The sequence below is a fragment of the Dromaius novaehollandiae genome, chromosome 1 (assembly GCF_036370855.1).
Source record: "Dromaius novaehollandiae isolate bDroNov1 chromosome 1, bDroNov1.hap1, whole genome shotgun sequence".
NCBI classification, from domain to species: Eukaryota; Metazoa; Chordata; class Aves; order Casuariiformes; family Dromaiidae; genus Dromaius; species Dromaius novaehollandiae.
Genome location: NC_088098.1, coordinates 63,809,552 through 63,835,090, shown reverse-complemented (window position 1 = coordinate 63,835,090; position 25,539 = coordinate 63,809,552). Strand labels below are relative to the sequence as shown.

The following is a 25,539-nucleotide window of genomic DNA, read 5'->3' as shown; positions in this document are numbered from 1 at the left end:
TCTTTCCCCTGAGCCACTGTTTTTTTCCTCCACCCCACTTTTGCTCCTGCCCCTTGAGCATCATGTCACCAGGAGAGACTGGTGTCCTGGTGCAGACTGTTGGATGGGCTCATGCCAGGCTGAGGAGAAAGCGGGTAGAGCCTGGAAATGGTGGCTGTGCAGCTGGGCGTTGCTTTAGGATGAATGTAGAAGTTAGGCTGGCAAGAGTGGGGGAGGTGGTGAGCTCCTGGCTATAGGTTGGAGAGATGAAGTGGGTCCAGAATGTGCAAACTGTGAGGGACATCCCTGCTCCACCTGCATGGGTGAGCTGAGAGCTGTTCACCTCTAAGGCTGCCTTGGCTACGCTTATTGTGGCCTTGCCACTGGACATGGCGTCACATCCTCTCTGCTCCCAGGTACAAGAAGTACGTCTTCCTGGATCCTCTGGCTGGAGCGGTGACCAAGACCCATGTAGCTCTGGAAACAGAGACAGAAGAGAAACTCTTTGATGCTCCTCTCTCCATCACCAAAAGGGGACAGCTGGATCGGCAGGTGAGATGCCACTTTGGGGAATGGGGAAGGGATTGTGCTCAGCTCTGAGGGTAGAGGAGGGCTTCTGTAGTGCAGGTAGTGCAGAGAGCAGATAGGGGGAATCACCTGTCATAGGTCTGTAGGGTATCTTGCTTGCCAGAGGAATCATGCCCCAGTTTCTGTGCTTAAAGTCCTGGTTTGGGTTTGGTGGATGTGACAAAGCCCTGAAACTTCAGAGCTGTTTCTTTCCACTCAAGCCTTTGCAGGCTGACATAAGAAGAGTAATTTAATGTCAATGCCTTGTGCTGCTAGACCTCAGGGTTACAGAGGAGATTGGAGGCTCTGTCACTTGATCATCTCCCTTGTGCTAACTCCTGATCCACGTGAGGAGTGTGAGGGTGAGGTGCTATGGCATGCAGGAGGTGGACTGTGACCCAAAGGGAGCACTTGCTGATGCAACCAGAAGGGCCAGCCAGCCTGAGCAAAGGGGTTTGTGCTGGGTGTAGACATGGGGCAGGCAATGCAGCAACCCAGCTGCCCCAGCATGTCGCAGACCTTGTTTCTGACACCTCGTAGTGGCCACACCCTGAGTACTGAGCTTCTAAGCTTTGCTGTTGCATGGCTGAATGTGCGGTTTGGGGTGGGAAAAGGGAGCCTAGGAACCACTTGTCCTGAATGTTGGACCTGAGGAGAGAGCAGTGTGTATGACTAACAAAGCCCTTTATTCAGTTTGCCTTTGGTACTTTTTTGCCTGCATATTAAACACAAAACAAGACCTTTGTGACTACTGTGTTTTGCTTCTCCTGCATCTTTATCTCACAGACTGTCCAGGCACTGTTCTTTTGCAGAAGAGAAGAGACTGGCCTTTGTAAACTGCAAAAGTTGTGGGTGAAACCTGTGGGGAAGAGAGAGTAAAGTTTATTGCAGGAAACCAGGAGGAAGCCTGCACCTCTATCCTCCTGCAGCCTGCCTTTGCCTAGCTTGTTCTGCAGGAGGTAACCTCAGGGCATGGGAACCTGTCCCAGGACAAGAGCACAGACCTTCCTGAGAGGAGCAGGCACTGTACCCAAGGCACACGAGCCCAGCTCTTGACTGCAGTGCCCCTGCTTGCTGCAAGGGAAAGTGAGCTCCCAGTCACCACCTTGTCTTTTTACTTTGGATCTCCTTTAGGTAGCTGAAAATTACTTCTATGTGCCAGATTTGGGCCAGGTGCCTGAGATCGATGTGCCATCCTACCTGCCAGACCTGCCTGGCATTGCTGCAGATCTCATGTACAGTGCTGATCTAGGACCTGGCATCGCACCATCTGCCCCAAGCAGTGCTATTCCAGAGTTGCCCACCTTCAACACCGAGTCGATAGAGCCTTTGCAACCAGGTATTTCCAATCCCTGTTCCCAGGGCCCAGTGAAGGAGGAAAGAGGGATCACTAGGATAAGACAGGGGCAGGGCAGAAAGTTTCTGTTCAAGACAGATGCTGCAAATACCTCTGGTGTCTTGTGCATGGGCCTGAGTCAGAGCTGCAACCTGCTCAGGTGCTGACTGGGCTCCCAGCCCCTTACCTTGAGTGGCTGCTCTGCTAGGGGGGAAGGAGAGCAGTGGACGGGGACTTGCTTCATGGCAGCCTGGTCATGCAAGGTGAGCTGGACAGGCCCAGTGGGACGCAGCTGGGGAGGTCAGATCACAAACCCTGCCTTGGCTCTATCTGCTGTAAAAGATGCTGCCCAGGAGGGGAGTGCTCTGCTGCATGTTTCGAGTGCTGAGGATTGTTATCCATTGCTGCTGAGAGCTGCGGAGCTCTGAGCTGAAGCTCTCAGCACAGCGTCCCCTGGGACATATGCAACTTCTTTCATCTTTCAGACCTTCAAGATGCTGGACTATTGCCACCTCCTCCACCGCCACCTCCCCCTCCACCTCCTGTTATGCCAACTACTGTGCCTCCCCCACCGCCCCTGCCACAGCCTACAGCCCCCTCTGAACCAGCCTGGCCAGAGAGTGAGGAGAGCAGCAAGGCAGTGCCTGCGGGTAAGGGCTGGGCACCTCCTCAGCTTCGCTGCCAGAATCTAACTCGACTCCTGGGCTTCAGCCCATTCCCTTGGTTCTCTTCTCCTGTGACTTTTCAGCCTTCCAGCAGAGGAGGGAAGTTCTGGTGGGAGGGGAAGCTGCTCCTTCTTGCCTGGGAGCTGCAGGCCTTCAGTTCCCCCGTGGCAGGGCTGCCACAGGCCCATCACTGAAGGAGGTGTCTGTGCTCTGCTCAGAGCAGAGGCTGGCAGGGTATTGGAACAGCCCTTTCCGTGGGGATTTGGCTGGTCCCATAGCTTGTGTGCTGACCCAGGGCTGATGCCTGTCCTTCCTGTCCCTGCAGGTCTGGTCCAGGGAGCCCCAAAGGAGGTGGTGAACCCCTCTACTGGGCGTGCCAGTCTCCTGGAGTCCATTCGCCAGGCTGGTGGCATCGGGAAGGCCAACCTCCGCAGTGTCAAGGAGAGGAAGCTGGAGAAGAAGAAACAGAAGGAACAAGAACAAGGTGCTGAGGCTCTTCTGTACAGTCTGCCTTGCTCTCTTCCCTGGGTTGGGGAGGTATATGTCTGGAGGAAGAAAGGCAAACCAGGAGCCAAGAGCCCCTGGCCATGCAGAGCTGTTGTCTGTCCTCACAGGCTGGTGTAAGGTCTCAGGCATCTCCTATCTGGACGATGCTTTGTCAACTTGCTAAACCCCATCTGCCAGGAGGGCATGTGTTCCTGGGGGAAACCCATCCTGTCTCAGGGCATGGTTAGAAGTTTCACATGTGCTGCATGGAGAGACACTGTTAAGGAGAGCTTGAGGGGAAACCTTGGGCCTTGGTGCTGAGCTGATTTGAGTACACTGATTTAGGTAGCTGGTTAGGGTTATTGACATAGGTGTTTTGGTAAAATGAAAGGGCTGGGCATTGTTACTCTCCTGCTCCTGGACAAATCTGACACTTGGCTTTCCCTAGAGGATGCTGTTACCCTGCAGTGCCTGGTGTTTCCCAGGGAGAAACTGGGCTGTGGTGGGAGGAGAGGTTAGATGTGTGATGCAGAATTGGAGGGTACAGTTCCTTCTTTAATCTGAAAGCAATACAGCAGAACACTTTCCCCTTAGCACTGGGTTCAAACCGACTTTCTTCTGGTCTGATTCATGGTATTTTACTTTGTTTCAGTGAGAGCTACGGGACAAGGTGGAGACTTGATGTCAGACCTCTTTAATAAACTGGTGTTGAGGCGCAAAGGTACTGTTTTGCAGAGTGGGCTGCTCCTTCCTTCTAGCAAAGCAGAAGAGCCCTCCTGGCACCTTCACCTGGGTGTCAGCTGCAGCCCTAGAACTAGGAACAGACACTTCCCCAGCCTAGTGTGCCACATGGTGGCACAGTATCTTTAGAGAGGGACATCAGGGGAATCTCCAAGTCAAATCAGGCTGGGGACACAGGAGTTTGTGCACCCAAGGCAGAAACTGGGCTGTGAAAACTGCCAGTGAGCAAGCTCTGCAGGGTGAGGGAGGGACAGTGGCATCCTTTTGAACTGATCAGTCGTGCGGGCTGGGTCCCTTGCCCATCAGGGCACCTGAGTCACAGACGAAGCCCTGGGCAGGACCAGTGCTGCTCCTCAGTGCCTGATGCAGGATGGGGTGAGGGGCATGGACTTGCACAGGTGGAGCTCTAGTTCAGTGAGCTCTTGTGCAGTGCTGTGATGGAATTTAAGGTTGTTCACAAATCTGTCTGGGACACCTGGGTGCTGAGGTAGCAGTTCTATGGGGCGGGTTTTTTCCCCTCACCCTTGCTGAGCCTTCTTGTTTTCCAGTCCCCAAGTGTCACTCGCTTCTGCTTTTCCTCTTCCCTCCTAGGTATTTCGGGGAAAGGGCCAGGAGCCTCAGGAAATCCTGATGCTCCTGGAAGTCCTGCTGGTGCCTTTGCTCGTATGTCAGACTCAATACCACCCCTTCCACCCCCACAGCAGCCCCCAGGTGAGGAAGATGAGGATGACTGGGAGTCATAGATGGTATCATCTGTGCATAATATGTCAGCATGAGTCCCATGACTCTTGAACTAAACACCTCTGAGACAGACCAGCCCATGGAAATATTCTTGGAGGGTGGGCACTGGCATGGCAGAGGGACCCTGTCATTTCTTCTTAAAGATGACCTGGAGCAGCAGGAGCTAACAACTGCTGAATATAGTTATCAAGGAGTGTTACTTCTGCTCTGTTGGCTCTTCCCCACCCCCAATAATACATTCCATTTCAAATGCTGCTGCTCACACTGGCTCAATAAATCCTGCCTTAGCTGCAGGGCAGTGAGGTGGCTTGTGCTCAGAGGATCAGAACTAGCATCTCTCTCAATTTAAGGGGCCTTCAGTCTTTCCTAATGTGATTGGTGACAACTGTAAGAGCATCGCTTGCAGGCAAACAGCCTGTGCCTCATCTGTCTCCATGCTGTTTGCTTGCTGAAGCTCTTGTTTGCTTGGTTATTGCTGGGTGTGAATTCTTGAAGGTGAGCTGGGTGGTGAAGAGTGTGTACGTGTATGTCTGTCTGCCCCTTCATAGAGGTCTAATTACTGGTGCCTCTGCCCTTAATTGTCTTTGTACTTGGCTTCTGGCAGTTCTTTGCTGGTTGGTTTCTGAAAAAATTGCAATAAAACTCAAGGAAGGAGGTCCTTGTAGCCTTTACTCTGGGAGAAGAGAAGTGTGCTCAATTAAGCATGTCTTAAGGGAGGGCCCAGCTGTCCATTCTCATCTCAGGCTGGGGTGAGCCTTAGAAACCAGCACCATATGCCACAGCACCTGAAGCCAGTGGCTGTTGCAAGCAGGCATGTATCACTGTAGCTTTTGTTTTCACTGGGGTTAAGGCAGTGCTTTTGGCAGACCTGGGGGGGGGGGGGGGAAGAGGGGCTCAGTGCCCACTGAAGGTGCAGGAGATACAGAAACAATGTTTTTTCTCTGGGGGGGGGGGCGCTAATTAAGATACGGGAGCTAGACATGCTGTAGGTGCAGGGGGTACCAGTTCTGTGTCTAGTTATAAGTACTTATTTCACTAAGAAGAGTCTTAAGAGGTAGCATCCAGCTGCTGAAACTGGCAAGGAGACAAAGCAGCTCTTGTGAACAGGCTTGTTCCTGATGACAAAAAGTGCTGGGGATGGCATCACTGCCCTCTACCACTGACCCATGACTTAAGAAAGAACCTCAGGGCTGTTGCACTAAAAAAAATTTCACCATTTTCCACAGCAAGTTACTTTCTAACTCAAAAAAACTGTGCAGTAAGAAAGAGATAAAGATTATTATCCTATGATTAAGCATGATCAGAGGAGAAGTGTTGCAGCGCATTGTGGCCATATCCTTACTTCCCTTGAAAGAATGAGCCAGGCCCTGAATTTATCAACTGCTTGAAGCAAGGTAGAGAGAAGGGGATAAAAATGGTACCCCCAGCTAGCCTCACCAGTCTCACTGTGTAATCCAAAGTGACACAACCTAATGGCCTGTTAGTTTAAAATTCTTGTGGAAAAGCTTTGCTTTCATTGGTCATCAAGCCCCCCCCCCCCCCCAACCCTGGTGGTTGAAGGAAAAAAGCAGATGTGTTCAGTCAAAATAATTATGTTATCCCCATACTTAAGTGTCTGGGTTGAAAATATTTAATCAATTTAAATAAAACTTGAACAGCTATAAACAAATTGAAGCCTGCTGCTGCCTTCACCAGACTCTGGGCTACAACCAGAATCTGGGCTACAACCAGTTTCCCTCCTGGTTATGATGCTGAAGGTGCAGGTCTAACCACTACAGTGCTCAGATACTGAACAAAAACCATCCACAAAGGAGGCAAAAGAGAAGATTCACAAAATCTTTGGTACAGGAAAGCAGCAACCAGCTGTTCTTCAGAAGCAGTAGCTCATACAGAGTTGACCTACAAGCCAGTCCTCTGGTCTCCATCATGAAGTGTCCGACTTCCCTCGATGGAACTAAGAACAGAAGAAACCTGACAGTTTGTTCCTGGCCTTACGCTAAAGGGCCAAAGTGAGGGTTTGGACAAGTACAAATGAGTACAGGGGAAAGAGTTGCCATAGCAGGCAGTACATAAGATACAAGTTCTGACCTTTCTTAACTCTGCAAATGCTGATCCAAAGGCAGCTTTAACCTGGGTTCTCTCCTTGATCCACTGTGGCAGCTTATTAAAGATGGCAGGGCGTGCATACCTGTGATCCAGGAGCAGGATGCTTGCAAAGTCCCTCTGATGGCGAATGGCTCTCCCTGTACAGTGTGCAAACACATGAAACTGGCTCACTCAAGTTTTTGTTCTCAGGCAAGTATATTTATGTTCCCATCTTCTATACATTACCCAATCACTTTATGCTTCCTTTTTCCCCACCCTCCTATTCCAATACAGTTGCATTTTTTTGTGGCCCCCCCCCCAATGCCAGCCTGCCCAAGGAAGGATGAATTACCTATTGACTGGTTTACTGCCTTCATGCACAAGTTTTCAATCAGCACTCTGCTAGGTGCCTGGCCAGCAGCTCTTGGCTGGAAGAGAAAAACCCTGAAGGTGAGGCAGATGTAAAGCAAACTAGGGAGGCTTCTTTAATGAAGGACTGAGGCAAATACTTTTATCCTTGCAGAATGCGCAGGTGGCTAAGCAGACCTAAAACAGAGGGTAAGAAGGAATGAAGGAGAGGCTGCAGTTAGGAAACTAACTTAGAGCATTCACAAAGAGGCAGCCTAAGGCCTTGAAGGCAGAACACTTGTCCCCAGCTGCCCAGACTCTTACAGCTGCACAGGAATAACAGCTCTGGTGGGCCAGGGGGTGAGAACAAGTGAGTCGAGAGGAAAAGCGATCTGGGCATGCATCCTCCATCGCCTTGCCACCTCTTCTGGGCTGAAGGGCCTTTGTTCCCCTTGGAGCTGAGAGTTCCCAGGAAGATCCTGTGGTGTTTCTCACGTTCAGGGCCAGCTGTACCTGCGCAGCATGCAAAGGCTGTGCTTTTGGTACCACACAGTGAAAGAACCAGGCCCACCAACCATGGGCAAGCTCTGTGAAAAGAATCCCTGAAGGAAGCCCTGGGACTCCTCTGCCAGGAGGGAAGTTTAGTTTTGCTACTAAAAAGCAAAAGTGAAAGAAACAGAGGTCTAAGACTCCCTATTACCATTGTTTTGTCAAGCCAAGTCATCTTTTCCTGGAGCTCTGGAGCTTTAATGTTGGGGTAAGGCATGCCCACCATAATCACACACCTGCAAGGGGCAAGGAAAGATGCATTATTATTAATGTTTCATGCTAGAGCACTTTGCCAACAGCCAGATAAATTAGAGAGGTCATTGCACCCCTGAAAGACAGCCAGCCCTGAAAACCAAAGGCAGCAATAAAGCACAGCAGTTTGACAAGCACATACTGAACTGAAAGCTGCAGAAGGATTCAGGGTGCCAGAACAAGGAATTATCTAGCACAGCAAGCCTAACTGCATTACCTTCAAGAAAAGTACTCTGGAGAAGTCCCTAATCAGGAGTTTTACACCACCCAGCAGACTTGGTCCCATTGGTTTAAGCCTCAGCCAAAGTCACGCGCTCCCCAGGGTTTTCTATCTATGTGAGCACTGACTCATGCATCCTGCTCAGAGTCACAGCACCACAAGCAGAGTGCTCACCTTAAAAGGAGCAGCCATCTTACCTTCCCAGGTCATCAGAGAAGTTGATCCCTTCACTCATTTTCCCTCCAACCACAGAAAACAGCAGGGCTCCTGTCATTTGGCCTCCCACGTGGCTGCAGCGCTGCAAGAGAGGAACCGACACATTAAACTAGAGTTGGGAAGACTTCTGTGCTTCAGAAACACTGGCACACCTGAGTGAGAGCCCTCTTTCCTTATTAAAAGCTACAGTGCCATCTTCAGCAACATTCCTATACAGAGCTGGGATGCTTCACTGCCAGCAGACTGCCAGTTTTGCTTACCTTTATGCACTTGGCATATTCCACAAGCACCTGTTCCACCTGGTTGGCTTTCTTAGGCTCCTGAAAGATCTGTCAAAGGTACAATGTGTTGCAGCAACAGGAAGCAAACAGACTGAAGAAAACAGATTATTTTAATCCTATGCTATTAAACACCACATGGTGGTAAGATGGGGGAAGGGCACATTGCCTGAAAAAACAACCAGCATCTTTCCCCGCCACCCTGGAAAAGTACTACATGTTCGCTGTAACACCTTTCCACTGGGCTCTGAAGGGAGCAGCAGCAAACATTTCCCTTCATCTTAGGCAGACTTGTCCAACTCTATAAGAAGTTAAAAATCATCTGAGCGTTGAAAGGCAGGAAAGTGTGATCCACCTCCTCCATCGAGGACTAAAGATACAGGGGGCAATGAGGAGAACCTCTGTCTGCAAGATCTTCAAGGACAGTGAAGAGATGAAACAGTTCAAATCACTAACTAATTACAGATAATAGTTCCCTTTGCCTAGTGAATCAATTAGCTTTCTATATTAAAAAAAAATAATAATAATATTTCCTGGTATTCAATATTTCAAGTTACTGAAAACCTTGCAGCTACTTTTTGATAGGTGCTGCATCTTGACCAAAATCACAAGTTTTTTTTTTTCTCTAGTAAACAAGAAGTGCAGCATCTGTCTTATCTATGACAATAAGCACCCAAGAGACATGTTTCCTTTTGGTTAGCAAGAAGCACTATGAGTTTTTACCAGCCAGAATCAATCTTTCAGTAAAAAAAATAATTGGTAAGTACAAATGTAAGCCAAGACCATTTAACTTATTAAACAGTAGCTATTTAAGCCTCTGATTTAAATTAATCCTCCCTGTGTAATTTATATATAATCTCAGTGTGATCTCACCACAGCCACCTCAGGAAAGACTTTAACCTCCCTCTTCTATGATATGATCTTGTGTGTAGGCAGCTGAAAGTTACACTTGCTGCACTTCCACCAAAGGCTTTGCTAACGCGTAATTCAATTTGCTGGAGACTGCAAAGGCCAAACTAGAACAAATCAGTATTGAAATGTATAGCAAGTTGCATGAATGTGGCATAAGCCCTTGGAGATTAGGACCCTGACAGAACATACTTGAAAAGCACTATGAATGTTAGCAGTACAGATACACAGAAAAGCTGAATTGTGGTGCTTCCACCAAAAAAACCAACAGGCAGATCCACGTGCCAGAATGCCAGCATCAAGGCTGTGAAACATCTGGAACTCTGCTCTCCTAAGCCATGCGGTAAGTTATTTAGCTTCTGGTAAACAGAATTCACAGCTATAGCATCTGTAATTCTTTTTTCTGGCACATGATCCAAGATCTGCCCAAGACAGCCAGGCTGCCTAAACTTCAGTATCCAACCTTCAACTACTTGTGACAGTCACTGCAAAGATTTCATGCTTGCAGGGATCTCCCCATTTAATCTTTCACAACCCGCCCCCAGCATACACAGGGGTCACTGCTGCCACCTTGCAGAAGAGGCAGAAGGGTCAAACACCTCAGTCAAGGTCATACAGGCAGCCTGTGGCACAGGCAAGATCAGACTGCCAGTCTTTCAATTCTCAACTCTGCACTTTCACTGGAAAAAGCCATCTGTCCTATGAACTGCAGGTTAGTACAATCCTTTCTAGCCCTTAGTCGTGCTATTGTGTGTTCAAGGGATACATAGCTGAGCCTGGAAAAAAAAAAATCCCTATGAGAGCCCAACCTGAACACCGTACCCCCCACACACCCCCAGTCACAGAGGAACAAGCCTGCAGGTTGTGAAAAGGGAGGGGTGTCTCCCTCCATGACCACTACACAGTCTGTGCACTTACAGAATCTATAGCAGCATTTAATCTAATTTAGATCCCAGCTCAGTGATCAGCTGCCCGGGAAGTATCATTTATTCATTACTGGAGGGATTGGCTAGATAAACATCCGCTCTGCTCTGCTGTGCAGAGTATGAGAACAGCTCAGCAAGAGAGGCCTGTAATGCATAGATAATTGTTTGACTTTGGAAACCTCCATTTAAAGTACCCACTGCCCCTGGCTGCACAGTTACCTTCTTTTTAGTTGCCAGGCGAGTGAGCAGCCCTGACTTTTCCCAGTGCGTGTACACCTGCTTCTCATACTCATAGGAAGGGAAGAAGCACACCACACCCCCTGGGACCACGTTGCACACATTGGAAAGGATTCGGCCTGTCTCATCCATCTGCAAAAGAGACAAGAGCATATTGCAGCTGACAGGAGCTCCAGCTAATGCTGCTCCAATTCTGTGCACAGTCCCAGGAACACCCCTAAGTCATGCCATGGGGAAAGAAAAGATGTGGGAGATGTGCATGGTCTAAGGGAGCTCTCTAAGGAAGCTGGGAATCGCCAAAAAGCCATTCACTGTTTAGCCTCTTGTAAGCCACAGTTCATTACCGTTGTGAAACAGTGGTCACTCAGGGAGGGAATGATTATATCTGTTGCCTAATGGACGGGAACTGCCATGCTATAATAGATGTGCTAGTTTGCTCTCAACATCTGGTGGAGACAGGGACAGAGCAGATCTAGTGTCCAGTGTTATGTGCTTACCGGCCTACCTCAGAATACAGAAATGAAGAAAAGTGTGCAGAAACATCTGCCACCCCTCTCAGGTGGGCTGCACTCTGCAGGGCTGCCATGCTGCACTATCACTGAGCCCCCTTCAAACCATGAAGCAGACAGAGATCTTTCTGATGGCCAGCACAGACAAACTGCAGGATCTTAGTAAGCCAAAGAGGAGATGCTAGTCTCCCTAGTCTGCAATAGCAACCTCTGAGCAGGCAGCTCAAAATCCCTTTTGCTGCTTTCTTCCCCAGTCATTTGGCAACATGCCTGCCCCAGATTCCACAGACTGCCTCTCCCACGGCTTTTGATCAGCACACCTTTCAGATACGGAACACAATGTGTCCTACGAAACATCAGCAAGTGAAGCAAAAAAGAGATACCAAGGAAGGGAACAAAGGGAAGACTTACCATTTGGGGCAGGTGTCTCATCTGGTAGGTGAATTCTAGCTGCTGGTTGGAAGGACCATTGCAGAGGATTATGGGTAAAATGTTTTCTGGAGGAATCACATGACCTGGAGACAAAAATGAGTAGTGGGAGTCAGTGTCACTGCTATGTGCACAAATCCAGCTAGCTGAACAGCTTCCTCTGTGTGTAGTGACACAAGCACATACTTGCCAAGCTAAGCCAAAGCGCACAAGCCCCTCAGCACTCAGCTGCTTATAACTATTCTCTGCGCCCTGGGGAAGAAAGCAAGGCATGCTGCCTGCTGATTCTGGCTGAGACCACTGGGGAAGCTGAGATTGGAAGGGAACTAGCACCCCTTGGCTGCTACAGTTTCTAGGAAAGATGCTACGTTGCTTAGAGAGTGCTGACAAAACGGCACCAAACATCCACAGCGACTCTCGTGCCCCCCACAGCAAGGTTATGATGCCTCTGTGTCCCCATCCCCCCCCCAGCACACTCACCACAAGAGAACTCCACAATTCGTGCAGGGTCCACACCAGCACAGGACAGCAACTGCTCTCGGAAGTCAGCCACCTACGAACCACAAGCCAAGGAGAGTTAGAGCACCCATATGCCAAGAGACACTGCACCTTGAGCACCAGTGTTGGAAACTGGCCCTTGGGCCTTGCTGTGGCCCTGCTGTGTGGGGAAAGTCCCCTGCCTGGAATCCATTCCCTCTTGGCCCATGACACTCCAATCTCAGACCTCCCCAGGCCCAAGAGCCCATAACCAGCTCTCCTAAACACTGTACAGAGCACATCTTGGATTGCAATTACATCCTCCCTCTTGGGCTGCAGATTCAAAGTTGGAACAGTGGTCTTCCCAAAAGAACGCCATTACTTCACTGAGGCCCTGCACTTTGCACTGTCCTTCCCTCACTTGTCTCTACAAGAGCAAAGAGGAGATTTCAGGGCATTCCTGTTCAGAAACAGGAATGGCTGAACTGCATAAATGTAACTAACTGGAATATCTGACAAACCCCACAGCATCTGTACGAGGACACAGTCTCTTAGGCCCTATATTCAAAAGCAATGGGAGAAGGGCTGTAAGTTGAAGAAATAGATCCCACCACCATGGCAACACTGGAGTCTCAATTTTTCTGAAAGATCCCCTATGGCATGGTCCCCATGGGATCCTTCTCCTTTTAGAAGGTCAGAGCCAGTCCCAACCTGCTGTCAGCTCAAGAAACTGCTTCAGCCTGTAACATAGTCTTGAGGACCAGCAGGCTGACAAGGGCAGTCCTGCCCTTGCATCTACAGCTTTTGCACAGATAGGCAGCATGACCCCTCATTCAGGAAAACTGCACCAAGAAGATAAGAGGGTAGGTAAGAAAGGTCTTTTCCCCCACACATGCCATAGGAAGTGGATAGAAAAATATGTCCCAGCATGGCCAAGGCACTGTCTTTCCATGCGTGCTTGCAGATAGTGACAGAGACCTTCTAAGAGCTTAGAGTAGCATCTGTATTCCCTCACCGGCTGCATGGTGCCCCCAGCAATGACCACAGCTCGGCACTCTTTCACCACCTTGGCAAAGTGTACAGCTGGATTCAGCAAGAGGAATTTGAGGCTGCTCTGACCAACAGTGCCTGAGGAAAGGAGAGAGAGAGCATCAGGAAGCAACTGAGACACACAGTCTGGGATATGAGAGATTCCCTTCCTGCCTAGGGGACTCAGGCAGATCTCCACCTCTCAAAACCAGGACTTACTATTCAAACACTGCCAGGGGCAGTGGCAGGTAATACTGGCCTGGAAGCTACTTTCTGCTTCCTTACCTTCCTGGAGCTGCAGAGGTGCAATAAGTTGCAAGACAAAAATCCACATCCAAAGTGGGAGGAGATCTCTGCAACTTTTGATTCCTAGCCCCAATGCCCTTGTAAAGACTTTCTCTGGGTTCGTAAGAATCCTTACACAGACTAGAGCCTGCCAGCCTGAACCACAGACCCTGCTGAGCATGTCGGTAGGGCTGCAGACCCTCACAAACTCAGGATCACCTCCCTCACCATCAGTGAGCGCTCTGCTCACGAGTCATAAGTCACTTCTCCTCGGGTCTCCCATTCCAGTACCTTGCCTGTTGAGAATGACTCGGCCATCTTGGTTTGCATTCGTCAGGGCTGAGAGAAATCCTTCAATCTGCATCAGTGGAGAGGCGGTTCGGAGCTGGTTGCTCTCAGCCTCCACAGGAAGGCTCTGAAGAGCACCTGGCCAGAAGAAAGAAGGAGCAGGCAGCCTAGGCCATATTTTCAAAGGCAGGGACTAAGCACTAAATACAGATGGGCCCTTTTCAGGAACATGATACATGATCTACACTTGCAGGTAGGGACCAAAGACCCAGTAATGGAGGGAACCCAAGTTCTGTTTCATTGCTAATAAAGAAAAGGAAGATTTGACTTTTGTAGCTAGTATCGCCTGTGGTCGCTCAGGTCCCAGAGCCAGTTGGTCACAGCACTGCAAAGCTTGAATTTGTGCAGTGTAAACACAGAATCATATAATCATTCAGGTTGGAAGGGACCTCAAATATATAGTTGCCTAAGTCATCCAGTCAAATATATTTTACAAAAACTGTGTAGGGCAGCTTCTGCAGTCTCTCACACTTCAGATCTGCCTTCCCACATCCTTACTTTGTCTACAAATGCACAAGTGGAGGCTGTGAGAACTCACCCTCTTTATCAGATCCCTGCTGGAGGCTCAGAAGAAAGTTCTGCAAACCAGCCAACTTCTGGTTCTCCTTGTTGGTCTTCACAGCTGTGGGGGCTCCATATCTCTCCACAAACCCAAAAAGCTGCCAAGCCAAAGTCAGAAATACTAAGACTACCAAGCAGCAGGAGTTGGACAGAATAAGAACAAGTTTGCTAGCCTGCCACAGAAAAAGTTCCTTGATAGGTGTTCACAAAGCAGCCAAATCAGAGTCTGTGAACACAGCCCAGGCTTCCCAGCCTTACTTTCCTCCCTGCATTGAATCAAAACCAAAACAAGTCTCTGATGCTTGTTCTTCCAATGCCATGAGGTCTACTGGGCTGGCAGGTTTGAGGCCAAGCAGCACAGAATTAGCACCCACTGCAATGCTAACATGCTGTGTGCTTCTCTGCAGTATAAGCAAATGGTAATATACAGTGCTTTTTGCAGGAACCATTTTGTTTGCAAAAGAGGGGTGGAGAAAACAGACTCCCACCCCAGCTGCTGCATCTTCCACTTCTAACACAACATGTGAAGTGGCATTTAAACACTCTACTGACTACCAAGCCAAGGAGCAGTACCTTCCTACTGATGAGGCTCTTCTCACAGTAACGCTGAACCTGTTAGAGGAAGAGAGAAAAACTGATTGGCTTTCAGCATCCCTTCTCTGATCCTGCTGCCCTCGATCTTTGACCAGCAAGGGTATCACTTGCTGTTCTTGCTGAGCTCTTGGGGACAGGTGCCAGGCTCTTTGTGAGTGTTCCTGCCCAAACAACCTTTTATTCCAAGGGCATTGCTTCTGGAGTAGAAACACTTTATGTTAAGATACCGTGTTTGGAGGTTTGAGGGATGGGTTCCTGGAGCGATCCCATTTCCTCCCCTCAACCTTTACAGTCTTGCTTTGCCCACAGACAGTCCCTGTACTGACACGTGTTTAATTGGTTGTTTCCCCCTACCCCAAGGCCATCCACTCAGCTTTAGTGGCCTGCTATAGAGACAGCAGCAGGAGATCTAGACATTGGGGAAGTAGGGAGAAGCTGCCAGAAAGCAAATCCTGCCATGTGGACCTACGCTTTACTTCCAGGTCTCACACAGGCTTCCTGATAACCCTGAGCAACTCACCACCTGTGCCCTAGCAGAAGACAACATTTGCACTACCTTGAAGAGGTTGATATTGTCAATCTGGCTCTGAAACAGAAAGTCATTGATGGATTTTAGCACTGTCCCTGAAACAGGAGGAGAAAAAAAATATGAAATTAGCTGCTGGGTCTGCAAGCCCTCACTGCCCATACCCATGTTCCTACCTGATAGCCAAACACCCCAGGTGTTAAATCCAGTCTTACCTGTTTGGGAAATTGCCTGAGAGTTAGGATTTTGGTTCACATTACCTGTAAAATACAAAATCGGTTCAAGGAAGGCTTACGCTGGGTCTGTCTTAAAATTAAGCAAGAGACTAAAAACTAACCTGAAAGGTGCATTGTGCCAGCACAGAAACAGGAATTAACTATACATCTGGAAAAAGTAGCTGTACAGCCAAAACATCAGTCCCTGCTCCATTTGTTTTTCTTTCCTCTGTAAGTTAGCCCTACAGTGTAGGACAAGTGTTCTGTTACATCCTAAGAAACACCACCTACATTCCCTCTCTAGCAGGAGGCAGCAGGTAGGGTGGGTACATACAAATGCTCACACAGTAGATAGTCATCATGCTGCAAAGATGAAGGGACAGGGACTGCAGTGCATCTCTCACCCCTCCTCAATGCAGCACCGGCGAGCTAGGAGGTGCGTAGGCTGGCAGGTGATTGGGAAGAAGGCAAAGCCTGAGGACAGCTCTGCACCCAGACCCTGACAGACAGAACAATATTAACTGCTGCCACTCACTGTGTTTTATGTCCGAGTGTTTAACACCCACCTCACATCTCATTTTTGCAGCCACAATCATGAAGCTGTACACAAGCTGCATTTTCTCATGAAAGCACTTAGTCAGGTGTGGGGAAGAGAAGACTGGCAGGAATAAAGGAGGAAAAGAAGTGGTGCATTCAAGAGAAGGGAAGAGAAGCACCAACAGGCCCCTGCCCCAAACAGCTGCATTTCCCCTGGGTGAGGAGGAAGTTCTTTACGAAAAACAGGCTCTCCTCAAGGCATTACAGGAAAGGAGCCCTGCGAATGCCTGTGGATTTAAAAATCACAGCAAAGTAATATTTTTTCCACAAAGGAAAGACTTCACTCAAGAAAGATTCCCACTGCAGAGGAATGCTTGCCATACGCAGAGGCCTTGCCACCTGATGACCCAGGAGATTTATTCTGTGCCATTTTTATTCTGCCCTGATCACTGTCACATCTGCTATCTTCCTCACTTAGCACCCCAACTCCCCCCCACTCAAATCACATCTGAGAACTGCACAGAAAGAGAAGGAAATTGCCTCACTAACAGCTTACACCACCATCTGCTGCTCCTCAGCTTATCAAACAGAAGAGGGGTTCAGGCAGACACTAGTCCACACCCCCATGGTACAAAACAGACTGAGGAAAGAAATTACTAGTGTCCAAGCCTATACGTGAGCAACAACTCCTTTCCGCCTCTGCAGAGGAGAAGCACCAACTAGCTCAGAGTGTAACGCATCCACAGAGACACAACATTTTCTTACCTCCCAGCACAGACACAAACTGCTGCAGCAAATACAGGATCTGTTTAATATACATCAGGTTCTTTGCCTTTAGACGTTTCCTATGAAATAACAGACAGGTATTAGATTCCAAAACATCTTCAGGGACTAACTCACACACAGCTTCCTAAGCTGCAGAGACAATCATCTGAACTCCCCTTCATTTTAGGGAGACAGGAGCCAAGAATGACTTCTCCTAGGTTCACTCTTCCTATTTGTGACAAGGCACAGACCCCTGAATATCCTGCCTGAAGTCACCCCAGAGCATTCAGCCCTGCAGCCCAGACATTTCACTGTTCCTACCATCGCCTCTCTTCTTACATACTAATTATAGTTTGCTTATTATAACAGCAGTGATGTCCCAAGTTCATGTTGCGATAATGCTGCACAAATTCAAAGGTATTAGAAGTGAGCACAATAATCAATCGCTGCAGGGATGACAAGATGCAAGATTTGACCAGAGCCAAGAACCACATACAGCTTCCTCCTCCTCAGAGCTTACTCAGCACATGAAAGGCTAAGCACTACGAGACACACGAAAGACTGGAGCTTTTGAAACTGGGTATCACAAAGCAGGAGTGATTAGAAGGAGATACTGGGAAAGAAAGTGAGAGGATAAGGGAAAGACAGAATCCCCAGGGTACCTCCCTTTTCACTGCTTAATACCAGCCCCAGGAGTCTGACTTAAAATGGGTTCTAGACAGAGATAATGAAGCCAGTAGCTCTTCATCTGCAAGAGCATTAATGCAAATAACCTTCAACTGGGGAAAAAACAAGAAAGGCCCTGCAGATAGGAGACGTAAGCTGTGGCATCCACGCTGCCTGCCACTGTTGTTCTGCTATTTTCATCTGAGATCCTCACCTGTATCGTTCCATGTACTGCAGCAGCTGGGAGTGGGCACAGCACAACTACAAGAACAAAGTAAGGATCTGGCATTACAGAGGAGCCGAAAAAGGGCGCTCTGCCAGATTTAGAGCTCAGCCACGGTTAACAGACCAGGACATGACTCACCTGAGAGCCGCTGACCTCCACGCTGTGGATACAAGTGATGGTGTCTATGAGGTTGTGGGCCTCATCAATGATTACAACCTGGTCCTTCAGACTGACTCCAGCAGCACTCCTGGTGGCCTCATGCAAGAGCATCTGATAGGGCAGCACCACCAGCTGCAGGAGAAGTGCACAGTACCCTGACTCCCACTCTCATCCTTACAAACATAGAGCACTCACCAACCACTCATAAAAGGCCCATAGCAGATGGCCCTGGAGAAGTCAGTCAAGTTATTTGCTCTTATTCTAGGCAGGAAAGGGAGGAGGAGAGACAGGGGCCTGTATTTGGAGAGAGGCACTGGGAGGTGAGCTGAATGGAAACAACTGTACAACAATTACACATGGACAGGGATTCTGTTCAACCTTCAAATAATAATAGTAAGAAAAGCCCAGCAGCACAAGAGCAGGTTACACTCCTAATCTCCTTTGAAGCACTGAAAGGATGTCTTCTGACAGAGAACCAAGCGAGGAAGAAGAGTAGTGATAAGTGCTAAGATTATACCCATGTGCCAATATTGCTTCACGATTACTGAGCCATTCAGGTACTTCAGAATGCTTGACTCACTACTGACTTACAGCCTCCCTACTAGCTCCAAATGGGTATTCTTTTCTTCCTGTGCTTTTTCAGCAAAACTAGAGCTGACAAACATTCAGACTGCTTACAAACATCCGGAACACTGGGTAACACAGCACTGGAGAGAGCAGGTAATTGGTTTATTCTTGGAGGCCCTGGCACTAATCCAACTAAACAGCATGTATACCTTACCTGAGCAGCAGGAATAGCATATCGACTCCCATAATACGGGCAAGCTTTTGTCTCCTTTCCCAAAGCCACCAACTGCTCAATATCTTTCACTTCCACTAGAACTTCATCACGGAGAAACTGCATTTGCTCATAGGAGTAAAATGGGCATACAGTGCGACTCACACGTCTCTTCTTCCCCTCCATCTCCTCTCCATCACTTTTCTTTTCTGACAGCAGAAATCAGAAGAAAGTCATGACCAACATACAAAACAACCTAAAACAGCTACTTTGAATCCTTACAGCTGAATTTCGTGGATTTCAAAGCAGGTTTTCCATGTATTTTTTACCTATCATCTATTTAAAGAGCATCCAGCAGTGACATTCCCATCCCTGCAGTGGTCGCTGCTCCTGCCAGTTAGATTTAGCCATGTGACATTTTCCCATATTTCTAGTACTAAGTTGCAGAGACAAATTCCACTGAAGAAGTCCTGACTAACATAAGACTCTCCAAAAATATACAAGTCTCAGAGGATTTCTTCTAGCCTGGAAGGACAAGAAAAGTAAAAGCACTAATGACCTCTAGCTCTGCTTCTCCAACCTACCATTTTCAAGCTCCTACCACTCTCTTGCTAAAACTGATTGGCAGAGAGCACTGTCTCCAGACTTTCATGTATACCAGCTTTATCAGTGATTGCTTTCCCAGGACGAAAGCGCTCATACCATGTTTGTTCTTCTGCATCTCCATACAGCGGTCATTGATGAGTTGGAGAGCCCCCAAGCGGCGCACCTCCTCATTCACACACAGGTTCTTAGACATGCAAAGAGAGGAAGCAGTAGGTGGTTATTTAAAAGAAAGTGCCCTGTATGCTCCCTTTGCTATAAAATAGAAGATTTCTCTAAAGGAATCTAAGACTAGATTTCAAAATAGAAAAGTCTATGGGTTAGACACTGTGTATTAGCTGCTACCAATATGCTTCAATCCTATTAAAAAATTAACAAAGAGGAAAAATTAGAAAAGGTGCCCTGAGATGGCTCACTGCTACCCAACAGCTTCTAACAGACACTCACAGAAGCAACACTAAGAGAAAGAACAAAGCACCTTCCCAGAGATTCAGAAATCTGTAATCTTCTATATCAGAAAGAAGACAGACTCTTGAATTTATGTCAAAGGATAAATGGCAAAAACACAGCTCAAAGAAGAATGCACATCACCCAGACCTGTGTCATGACTCACTACTGCTTTAGTTTTCAGTCATCCCTGAGATGCCTTGTGAGTTGTTACATCCACACACCTCCTAGCAAACTCTTTTATACTAGGTTAAGGTGCACACTGGCTCCCCTGTGAGCGTACCACATACCTGTCTGGATCCCAAGGAGACCAGACGTGTGTCTTTGCCAAAAGGACTTTTCTGCACCTCATGCACAAACTGAGACAGCTGCGAGTGGGTGCGGCTACAGTAGTAAATCTACAGTGAGGAAAAATGAAGGGAAGATGAGAAGAACATGGAAGCCAAATCCCCTTCCTACAAGCAATCCTGCAAGGAGGCAGGCAAGCACCTCAACCAGGTTACCTTCCTCAAGCCTTCACAAACACAAGGGAAGGCATATGTCTGAGTGTCACCTTACAACTGCTGAGATCATCAGGCCTATCCTTCCTGTTAACTCCTATACATCTGGCTTTTGTTTCAGTTGAGTTTCCCAGAGTCCCCATGATAACAGCAAGTCACCATTGGAAAATAATAAAAAAATACTAATAATTCTAGCATTGTGCTGTTACAGCAAGTCACAGCAAACTTTCAGCAATGTTAGCAGAGCAAGCTGCTTAGGCAGCCAGTGTAGTTCGAAAGGAGATAGCAGCAGCAATACTAGTTGCTATTATCAACAAACTTAGCAGTTGTTGGTTGCTAGTTTCTAAATCTCTCTGTACTGCATTACTTTGGGAAGGGTGCAAGGAAGCCCTGATCCTGCTCACACATACACTGATACACTGTTCTGTCTGCCACTATCTACCTTCACCTCACCTTAGTAACATGCTCCTCTTCCACATCGTCATCTTCCTCCAGCCTAGAAAAGAAAAAAAAGTCCAAAGAGTTTCCTTTCATCAGGTCACTGAGAGTTGGTATAAAATGATGCTCTACCACAAGATAGCAATCTCAAAAGAGATGGCTGTATCATCTCAAGAACAACCTCAGATCTTAACTCAGAAGTTAAAATAAAAATTGAGCTTATAAGAATAGTGCAAGTATGCATGATCAAGTCAAGCCTTGTTCTTTAAAAATAAAAATGTCTGTAGGGCTGTGTGTTTAGCAACTTCAAGTTTGTTTGTTTGTTTGTTTTTTTAATAAATCTGGTGCTCCTGAGCCCCCAGCATGAGCTGATCAGTTTTATACTATTCTTTGGTGTGTTTATTTATTTATTTATTGGTTTTTCCCTTAGAGACAATATACCACCCTCAAGCTATTGCAGAAAGACAAGCTTCAGGAAGATGTTTAGCTGCCATACAATTCCTCAAAGGCAAAAGCAGTTTAATGTTTGATAGCTACTTCATTTCTATGTAGTTTAAGTGTTTTGCAATTTAAGGCAGGAGGATCTGTCTAGATGATGATACTAATTAGTAAATTTGTATTTTAAATGTATTTGACTGTTCTTGCTAAAATATGGCTTCTGAATTTCTGCATAAAGCAAAGGGAACAATCACATACAAGAGAGAAAAGTGTGCACATGGTTTTCATACTGAAGCTCAGTCTTCAGAAATGTGAACATTTCTCCCTTTAGAATACCAAAAGATGTCAATGCTAATCTGCAGGAACTTCCTCTGATGCCCTGAGGAGCATTTTGTTTTTCTAATGTAAGAAATTTGATCTCAAGTCATTTACCCCGCAGCCAGAAGGCTTCTTTGGGGACCCAAGCCTGGGTGAAGGGAGGACATTGCTATGCATTTTAAGAAAGATGCACTTTCTCAGAAGACACTTCAGGTCACTGTGCTGTCAACACAAGGCAGATTGAGCCTAACAAAAGCCTTTGGAAGTCACCCATTTGCATGCACTACAACAAAAATCTACCTTCCATAGCTCAAACTGAGAAGAAACTCTGATCTGCACAATACAGAGCCAACTTTAGATCCAGGAGGATAAATACTCAGTAGAAGAATCCCAGAGAGACACCCAAGGAAGTAATCACACCTAGAAACCCTATAATTAAGGGAAGCCAAGCACAATACAGAAAGCATTGCGTTGGTATGGAACCCCCTCAAGTCGCTGTCCTTACCCAGATGCCACTTTCTTCTCCTCATCACTCTCATATTCAGCAAGAATCAGCTCCTCCTCGTTGTGATCCAGCTGCTCCAGAACATCTGCTCCTCCCCCCTCCAAAAGAACCTCCTTGCTGAGCTGAAGAAGGTGCTTTGTCTCATCCTCCTCAGATCTCTGAAAGGAGCACATAATCATATTATTTCTCATTCAGAATAAGAGGTAGCACTGACATCACTATATACCATGGACAGGTCAGAAGACAGCACAGTCCCTCATCTATAACACAGGGAATGGCCTGATGGACAAATTTCCAGCATCAAGCTATTCAACTGCACAGAACACAGCTGATATCAATAGTCAAAATTTCCTCACACAGATAAACAATAAAGGGAAAGAAAAAAAAAAGGTACTTCTGTGCAAAAGGCCCACTGAACTCCTAACTCCTGAAACAATAACAGGCACATAATCCAGTACCCAATCCCCTGAAGAGGCCAACAAAAGATGACTGACTGGGAAAAAACAGTATGTAAAAAAGCTCAACCAAGCAAACCTATAAGGACATAATGAAATAATCTGTCCATGGTTAAGGTTAGGATAAACTCAGTAATTGTTTTAAATTGTGGAGCACGAGTTCTCTCTAGCTGGTTCTTTTCCTAATTCTCTGGTTCTTATCCTAACACGGATCTACCCCTCTACAAAAATTCTATTAAACTTTTGAAGAACAGTTTTGATGGTTAATTATGTTCTGTTAAGAAGAGTTCTTTTGTCAATCTGAAAACAATACCTTCCAACTTCAACGAGCGTTCCTTTAGCATGTTGTTATGAAAAAAGGCAGTTAGCAAGTACTATAGAGCAGATGAATCACCTGTTTTTTTCAAATCTTTACACTATTTCTCTCATCTGCTTTCTCCCCTTTTATCATGCTTCTCATTTTCATGCTTCTCATTCTCTTTTTAGAGACAGAAGTTCTTTGTTCCATTTGTTTTTTATTTACCATTTACCTCTGAACCTTTGCCATTTCTGCTATATCTTTTTGACAGGATTTGACCAAAACTGAACCCAGCACTTCAAATGGAGCACACTAGAAACTAATAGCCTGACAGCCCAATAAGTCTGCCTGCTTGGGGACCTAAAGTGGATATTTCTGGGAAGTTTGACTCATCATCAAAAAGCTCTTAGAATCATGAGTGTTGCGACCAGTTAATCCAAACGGAAGAAAAATACATACCAACTTTATATGTAGAAAAGAGCATTTTCTGAACAATACAATCATATTTTCCATGAAAGTAAACAAATGCAGTTGTTCATTAGTGGTGAGCAAAATACAACCAAAGCCTGACTTGACTTTTTTTTTTTGGTCCCATGATCTTAAATTTAATCCCAGCTCTATAGGTTTTATTCTGGTTATACACAATCAGTGTTCACACACGTTCATGAGAGCTTTGGAACAACCAGCTTTCAAAGAAACGAAGTATCAAAGCTTTTTAAAATAAAAGCAGAGGGATGGAAGGCTATCAGAAAACTTCCCCTCTCCATCTAAATGCACAAATGTTGTCACAGTAGATCCTCTATACACAAATTATTTTTCACATCCGTACTTTACAAAAAGAATCCAAACTGAAATTTGGAATGGCCAATTCAGCAATCTAATGCAAACAGCTCCCCAAGCAATGGCGAGCTCACCTGATTTCATTTGGAAAATTCAGAGTCAAGTTGTGCATGCAAGAATGAAAAATACTTGATATAACCAATACAGAAACTTCTAAGCTTTGTAGGATAACTCACTTTTCTCTTTGCTGCATATTTTAACTGCACATTATGGCGAATTTTCTCAAGATGATCTTCTCGCTTTTTCCTCCTGATCTGCTCTTCCTAAAATAAATGGAAAGTGAAGGAAGGATGAAATGGGTTTAATCCTAAAACTCAAGTATAATTACTTTCCAGTGCCCTGGAGATACAAAAAAAAACCCCTCTGAATCAAAATTGTCAGTACGCAGTCCCTTTCTCCTTGAGTATATGTCTATTACACATTACTGAGTTTGGAGCAATGTAGTTTCCTGTCTTATGCCATCCACACAGCAATACTTCATCCCTTTTAACTGCAACTAAGTCCTTTGAAACAGGACCACCACCACTGAAGACTGCATCACTTCTTTCTCCAGTTACCACCCATGGTATAGCCCATTCTGATCCTCACACCTTCCTCTACAAAGGAGTATTTCTCAACCTTTAGTCTGTCCACCATATCCCGTTCTTCTTTCTTCTGCACAAACGCAGTAATCCAGTCTGGTTCCCTGGCTGAGCCTTTGCTATCTGGATGCCCAGGCTCATCCAAAGTCCCTTTCCGAAAGGACTCATCCGAAGTCAGCAGCTTTTTCTCCTCCTGCCCATTGTGCTCAAGTGCTAGAAGTCGGGCCTCCTCCTGCTTCTTTTTTTCCTCAAAGTCTCTGAGCCAGGAGAGGGCTCCGCAGATAAGACTTAAAGACTTTCCCTGCCATTGCAAACAAACAAGAAAAGCCAAACATAGTCGAAGCATTGGTGTCACTGACAGTCACACAGTAATGCTGCTCCAAAGAAGAGATGCATGTGGCAGCAGTTCCAACTTAGCAGGATCAAGCCAAGACCATGTGAGCAGATACAGGAGACTTCACATTTCATTATTCAGCATTTCCCTTGTAAATGGTTTCTTTCTGCTTTTCCCCTTGCGCCTGCCCGGGGCAGGCTGCTGACACCAGTGCCAGCACAGTTCTGCCACAAGCATCAAGCAGGGGGCCAACATGCCTCCAAGCCAAAAGCACGGGCTCACTGCTTGTGAGGTGGCCGAGCCCCAGGCACCCCTGGCCCCTTTTCCCAGGCACCATCGTCCCCCCAAGCGGGGCCGCCTTCCTCTTCCCACGTGACCGGAGCGCCCCGCCGCACCGGCTCACCGTGCCCGTGGGGCTCTCGAAGATCCCGACCTGGCCAGCCTCCAGCGCGCCGTACAGCGCGGCCATGAACCGCTCTTGGATGAGGTAGGGCGTGTAAGGGAACGGGAACCGGGCCGGGCCCGGCCTCTGCGCGGCGCCGCCCGCCGCCTGCGGGCACACGAACCGCGCATGAGCCCGGCACCGGGCATCCCCCGCCTCGGCGCCGACCGCCCTTCCCCCCGCCGCGCGCCCGCCTCAGCGCCGACCGTCCCCGCGCGCGCCCGCCTCAGCGCCGACCGCCCCCTCCCCCCGCCGCGCGCCCGCCTCAGCGCCGACCGTCCCCCCGCGCGCCCGCCTCAGTGCCGACCGCCCCTTCCCCATCCCGCGCGCCCGCCTCAGCGCCAGCTGCCCCTCCCCCTCCCCGCACGCCCGCCCGCCTCAGTGCCAACCGCCTCCCCGCGCGCGCCCGCCTCCCCGCCAACCGCCTCCCCGCGCGCCCACCTCAGCGCCAACCGCCCCCGGCCCGCCTTCCATCTCGCGCGCCACCACCGCCGCTTCGAACAGGGCGCCCGAGAAGCCCCGCCCCTCTCGCTGTGACGGCGCCGCGACGTCAGCTGCCGCGCGCAGGGCTCGCACCGCCTCGGCGCCCGGCAACAGGCGCGGCGCGGGCAGCCGCCGGGCGGTACGTGCCGTGAGAGTGGCCGGTGCCGGTCCTTCCCAGGCGGCGGCTGTGCTCGCAGACGGGCCCTGCCGTGGCGTGT

General features: G+C 47.9%; 1 protein-coding gene across 7 annotated transcripts; it reads right to left on the bottom strand.

Moving 5' to 3' along the window:
• Positions 1 to 1,213: 1,213 nt before the first annotated feature.
• On the bottom strand, positions 1,214 to 25,378 carry DDX11 (DEAD/H-box helicase 11). Of its 7 annotated transcripts, none has more exons than XM_064514691.1 (28): positions 25,280 to 25,378; positions 24,800 to 24,946; positions 24,100 to 24,363; positions 23,658 to 23,744; positions 21,889 to 22,046; positions 20,643 to 20,685; positions 19,980 to 20,087; positions 19,342 to 19,429; positions 18,643 to 18,848; positions 17,841 to 17,993; positions 17,691 to 17,737; positions 16,811 to 16,890; positions 15,509 to 15,553; positions 15,324 to 15,391; positions 14,747 to 14,785; positions 14,151 to 14,271; positions 13,556 to 13,690; positions 12,966 to 13,078; positions 11,954 to 12,026; positions 11,456 to 11,559; positions 10,518 to 10,667; positions 8,446 to 8,514; positions 8,167 to 8,267; positions 7,649 to 7,733; positions 6,953 to 7,028; positions 6,604 to 6,758; positions 2,839 to 2,997; positions 1,214 to 1,405 (listed from the first exon to the last, which is right to left on the bottom strand). In XM_064514691.1, the coding sequence occupies exons 1-28, from the start codon at positions 25,310 to 25,312 to the stop codon at positions 1,322 to 1,324; spliced, it is 2,991 nt and encodes a 996-aa protein (XP_064370761.1). In that variant the 5' UTR covers positions 25,313 to 25,378; the 3' UTR covers positions 1,214 to 1,321. The 7 variants fall into 7 exon arrangements, with proteins under 7 accessions (XP_064370761.1, XP_064370755.1, XP_064370767.1 ...); XM_064514685.1 differs by having other exon boundaries at positions 1,320 to 1,405; positions 2,684 to 2,997; XM_064514697.1 differs by lacking the exon at positions 8,446 to 8,514 and having other exon boundaries at positions 1,320 to 1,405; positions 2,684 to 2,997.
• Positions 25,379 to 25,539: the final 161 nt, after the last annotated feature.